At 39.3% G+C, this 6,000-nt stretch overlaps 1 protein-coding gene across 1 annotated transcript in view; it reads left to right on the top strand.

The window, feature by feature from the left end:
• Positions 1–3,460, top strand: part of GTF3C6 (general transcription factor IIIC, polypeptide 6, alpha 35kDa) — an 11,762-nt gene extending 8,302 nt beyond the window's left edge. The window contains exon 6 of the mRNA XM_010856614.1: positions 1,682–3,460. Within this exon, the coding sequence (XP_010854916.1) occupies positions 1,682–1,983 (302 nt within the window). The 3' untranslated portion in view covers positions 1,984–3,460. The remainder of the gene's footprint in view (positions 1–1,681) is intronic.
• Positions 3,461–6,000: the final 2,540 nt, after the last annotated feature.

Here is a 6,000-nt window from a genome sequence, read left to right as displayed (position 1 = left end):
TCTGGGTCGTCCCAGTGCACTAGCCCCAAGCATCCAGTATTGTGCATTGAACCTGGACTGGCATCTCGTTTCATACATGATATTTTACATGTTTCAATGCCATTCTCCCAAATCTCCCCACCCTAGAATAATGTAATTCTATATGTTTAGAATAATGTTATTGCAAGCAAAAAATACAGGTTTTTTTAAAAATAGAAGTCAATAGTTGAAGCTGAGCTGGAGGGAAAGGACTAATCGAGTTTTGAAAGAGGGAGACTTTATAGAGAAAAAATAGGGGATCAACAGTAAGGATGTTTCAGCAAACAGCTGCAGAAGAGTTAGTTTATGGTGGGGTATAGGACAGATGGATGCTCAAACAGGGTGACAAGATAGGTTGGGATATCTTCAGTTCTGTTCAGTTCAGTCGCTCAGTCGTGTCCAACTCTTTTCGACCCCATGAATCGCAGTATGCCAGGCCTCCCTGTCCATCACCAACTCCCAGAGTTCACTGAGACTCACGTCCATCGAGTCAGTGATGCCATCCAGCCATCTCATCCTCTGTCGTCCCCTTCTCCTCTTGCCCCCAATCCCTCCCAGCATCAGAGTCTTTTCCAATGAGTCATCTCTTCACATGAGGTGGCCAAAGTCCTGGAGTTTCAGCTTTAGCATCATTCCTTCCAATGGAATCCCAGGGCTGATCTCCTTCAGAATGGACTGGTTGGATCTCCTTGAAGTCCAAGGGACTCTCAAGAGTCTTCTCCAACACCACAGTTCAAAAGCATCAGTTCTTCAGCACTCAGCTTTCTTCACAGTCCAACTCTCACGTCCATACATGACCACTGGAAAAACCATAGCCTTGACTAGATGGACCTTTGTTGGCAAAGTAATGTCTCTGCTTTTGAATATGCTATCTAGGTTGGTCATAACTTTCCTTCCAAGGAGTAAGCATCTTACAGATACCTAATGGAACTTTGACAATGACAGTAAACACCTTGGGGTTATAGGAATTAAATATCTATGAAAATACTTGGCTTTCTGAAAGGGTCAAAAGGATAAGAGAAAAAAATGGCTAGCATTATTGAAGCAATTCTTGATTATGGGCGTTCATTGAGGGATTGGTGATGGACAGGGAGGCCTGGAGTGCTGCGATTCATGGGGTCGCAAAGAGTCGGACACGACTGAGCGACTGATCTGATCTGATCTGATCTGATGAAAAGGAACAAAAATTTTTTTCAAGGATTTTTTTTGGAGAGGTGTCTTATTTCACAGTTGGATTCTTCAATTTAAAATGACACATAAATGTTGACTTGGAAGATGATAGAGTGGTATCATCCACCGTATTTGAAAGCTGACTGAATAAGAAGAAAATTGTAGGGAAGTGACAATTTTCTTCTAGACAAGAGATGGCAGTGGAAGATCAGTTATCTCTCAGAATGAGCTGGGAACTGGACTCTGGAGAAAGGGCTTAGAATAGTAGTGATTTTGATAATGCATACCTTACAGGCTTTCCAAGGTCTTCATGTAAGATGAAAATTACACATTTGTTATCAGTTGGTTCAGGCACCATGTTCCTTTCTTTAAGTTGGAGTTTTATTTTGACAAATATTCATAAGAACATTTAAATTAAAAATATTTGTAAGTAACTAAAATTCCTTTTTCATATTTCTTGGTTTCTCACCCCACCCACACCCTCCCCTATTAGGTGGTGTGGAATGGCTGCAAATTAAGGAGAATGATTTCTCCTATAGACCCAACATGATTTGTAATTTTCTGCATCAACATGAAGAGGATGAAGCTGTAGCTCCAGACCCAGATAAATCTTTGGAGTTGGAAGAGCATGAGACTCAAATGAAAGACAATTCAAACCTGAGTTTTGAACAGGAGAAACCACCGAACTTGGAAATAGAGGATTCTGGTCCTCTTATTGATATCCCTTCTTTTGAGACAGAAGGGTCTGTTTTTATGGATACTCAAGAAACTGCCATAGAAATCACTCCTAGATGAAATGTTTCTCATAATAACTAGTCATGAACTTTTTATAGAATTTTTATATAAAATAATTGACTTTGTAGTTCACAGTTTTTACTTTTGTTAGCTATATATGCATTTCCAGTTATAATGTAGTTTAATATACTAGAATCATTAAGGACTGAATATGAGTTTTAAAAAATATGGTTTCAAGGACTACAGGGACCATTCTGTGATGAGTCCTTTAAAATGGAGGTTTTACTAAGGTAAGTTAAGTTTCTGTTGCAGCCATTGCAAATTACCACATTTAATGGCTTATGTGTATTAAGCTACAGAAGTGTATTGTCTTTCACAGTTTTGTAGGTCAGCTGTTTGAGATGGGTCTCACCTGGGCTAAAATCAAGGTATTTGTAGAACTTCTCTTCTGGAGGTGGGATGGGGGACTCCATTTCATTGCTCATTCAGTTGTTTACAGAATTCAGTTCTTTGCAATTGAAGGATCATGGTCCCATTCATTTCCTTGCTGTTGGCCAAGAGCCATTCCCATATTCCAGAGGCTGCCTGCATTCCTTGACTCATAGCTCCTTCTCTTCAAAGCCAACCATGGTCAAGTTCCTCTCAGTCCTTGACTCTCTCCTGCTACTTCTGTCATCCTATGGATGTTAGACCCTTCTGTCTTTATTTGATTACATTGGGCACATCTGGCTGACTTCCCTATTTTAAGGTCTGTAACTTTAATTCCATCTGCAAAGTCCATTTTGCCATGTAATTTAAACAGGCATAACTGAAAATTATGGCATGAAAATACTTGGGTGGGGGGACATCTTCCAGTCTACCAACATCGATATTACAATTCTGAGAACAGAAGAATTCAGAAGTGCTTAAGGGCGAAGGTACAATTCCTGATATTCCAGCTGTAATTTCACTCCTTTCACTGAAGAAAGATGATTGGAATTCAGCTGTAACAGTCATTTTACTACAGTGATACAACATTGTAAAGCCATTATCCTCCAATTAAAAATTAAGTATTATGGTGATAAGCTACATCTGCTTTAACTAGTATTTTTTAAAGTAAGTTATTCCCAAACTTTGATACAGGTTGATCTATATGAAATTGCCAATATTTGTTTCTGACTATAAAACCCAGCCATTTTATATGGTTTATGCTGGTATAAACACACCTCACATTAATTATATCTCATAGTGCTCTGTGATGCCCTAGAGATGTGGGATGGGAGAGTGGGAGGGAGGCTCAAGATGGAGGGGATCATGTATGCCAATGGCTGGTTCACATTGTGTGGCAGAAACCAGCACACTGTTGTAAAGCAAGTATCCTCCAATTAAAAATTTTAAAAAATTACACCTCTCAACTGTTGGAGGTATAACTTTGTTTTGACAGATTAGAAAATTAATGTTCTAGGATGAGAAAATTTTTCCTTCCATAAGTTTTGTAACTTTTTCCTATTTAATTGGAAAACAACATACCCCGATTAAAAGCATTTCCAAACCATAAGCATGTATATCCTCCCAATTTTTATATGACTTTAGTCTCAGCTTTCCTTTAATCAGAAACATTTTTTTCTACCATATGTATGTGGAGAGACTGCTAATTACTTGACCCAATATCTGGTCTTCCTTTTTCTCTTTGTAACAGAATCCCAGAATTTATTCAGGCAGGAGAAGGCAATGGCAACCCACTCCAGTACTCTTGCCTGGAAAATCCCATGGGAGGAGCTTCGTAGGCTGCAGTCCATGGGGTCGCTAAGAGTTGGACATGACTGAGTGACTTCACTTTCACTTTCATGCATTGGAGAAGGAAATGGCAACCCACTCCAGTGTTCCTGCCTGGAGAATCCCAGAGATGGCGGAGCCTGGTGGGCTGCTGTCTCTGGGGTTGCACAGAGTTGGACACAACTGAAGTGACTTAGCAGCAGCAGTGTGCACAGCTTTCCTTGTGTGTATAAAAGTGGCCCTATTTTCTAGATACTAGTTCTTCCAAGCTTGATCTATAGATTCAATGCAGTCCCAACAAAACTACAGAAAGTTTTCTATGGATATTGTCAAACTGACTCTAAAGTTTATATGGAGAGGCCAACCCTCAGAATAGCCAATACGATGTTAAAGAATATACTTACTGTAAAAACTAGTAATAGAGACAGTGGGAATTGCTGAAAGAATAGACAGATAGGTCAATGGAACAGAATAGAGAGGCCAGAAGTAGACATAGTCAACTGATCTTAGATCAAGGAACAAAGGCAATACAATGAAGCAAAGAGAATCTTTTCAATAAACGGTGCTGGGACAACTGGATATCCACATGCAAAAGAATGAAGTGGGGCCCCTCCCCAGTCTCATATTATATACAAAGACTTACTCAAAATGGACCAACAGGGACTTCCCTAGTCATCCAGTTGTTGAGACTCCCTGCTCCCAATGCAGGGGGCCCAGGTTTGATCCCAGATCAGGGGACTAGATCCCACATGCCATGGATCCCACATGCTGCAACTGAAGATCCCAAGTGCGTCAGCTAAGACCTGGTGCAGCCAAATATATAAAAATAAATTTTTTAATATATAATTGTTTTTTAAAAATGGATTAATGGCTTAAATAAATGTAAGGGCTAAAGTTATAAAACTCTTTGGAGAAAATATAGGTATAAATCTTTTATTATGTTGGGTTAGGAAATGGCCTTTTAGATAAAACATGAAAAGTAGAAGCAACAAAAGAAAAAGATGACACATTGGACTTCATCAAAATTGAACTTTTTCGATTCAAATGACACTAGAAAAAAAGACCTCTATTCAATTGGAGAAAATATTTGCAAATTATCCATCAGATAAGGGACTTGTATTAGAATATATGAGAAACTACTGCAACTCAATAAAAAGACAAAGGATCTGAGCATTATTCTGAAAGAAGATATGGTTAATCAACCTATGAAAAGATACTCAAAATCACTTGTCATCAGGGTAATACAAATGAAAACCACAATGAGCTACCACTTTATACCCACTAGGTAGGATGGCTTGATGAAAAAAGATGAACAATAGCAAATTTTGGACGTAAGTGGAGAAGTTGGAACCTGTGGTTAATAGAATAATGCTCTCCTCAAAACATGTCCATGCTCTACACACACGGATCTGTGAATATGTTACTGTACTTGGCCAAAGGGAATTTGCTATATGATTAGGTTAAGGATTTTGAGATGGGGGATATAATTGTGGATTATCCAATTGGGTCACATGTAATTGCAAGAGTTTTATAAGAGGGAGTCAAACAAGTAACAGAGAAAAATAAGTTATGCCAGTAGAAACAGAAGTTCAAGTAATGCCTTTTTAAGATACAGGAATACCAAGAAATGCAAACAGCTTATATAACCTGAAAACGTAAAGATTCTCCCTCCAGTTTTTAGGGGAAATGGAGCCCCACTGACAATTTTAGACCTGTAAAATTAGGCTTCTGGTTTCCAGAGGTCTCAGTTCAGTCACTCAGCAGTGTCTGACTCTTTGCCACCCCATGGACTGCAGCATGCCAGGCTTCCCTGTCCATCACCATTCCCGGAACTTGCTCAAACTCATGTGCATCAAGTTGATGATGCCATCCAACCACCCCATCTTCTGTTGTCCCCTTCTCTTCCCACCTTCAATCTTTCCCAGCATCAGGGTCTTTTCCAGTGATTCAGTTCTTTGCATCAGGTGGCCAAAGCACTGAGTGCATCAGCTTCAGCATCAGTCCTTCCAATGAATATTCAGGACTGATGTCCTTTAGGATTGACTGGTTTGATCTTGCTGTTCAAGGGACTCTCAAGAGTCTTCTCCAACACCACAGTTCAAAAGCATCATTTTTGGGTGCTCAGCTTTCTTTATAGTCCACTTCTCACATTCATACATGACTACTGGAAAAACCATAGCTTTTGACTAGATGGACCTTTGTTGGCAAAGTAATTTCTCTGCTTTTTAATATGCTGTCTAGGTTTGTCACAGTTTTTCTTCCAAGGAGCAACCATCTCTAGAAGTCTAACATAATACATTTGTGTTATCTTATGATAATAAA

This window comes from Bison bison, unplaced genomic scaffold (genome assembly GCF_000754665.1).
Source record: "Bison bison bison isolate TAMUID 2011002044 unplaced genomic scaffold, Bison_UMD1.0 scf7180017864373, whole genome shotgun sequence".
NCBI classification, from domain to species: Eukaryota; Metazoa; Chordata; class Mammalia; order Artiodactyla; family Bovidae; genus Bison; species Bison bison.
The sequence above is the reverse complement of the archived record's forward strand: the minus strand, read 5'-3'. Positions and strand labels throughout refer to the sequence as shown.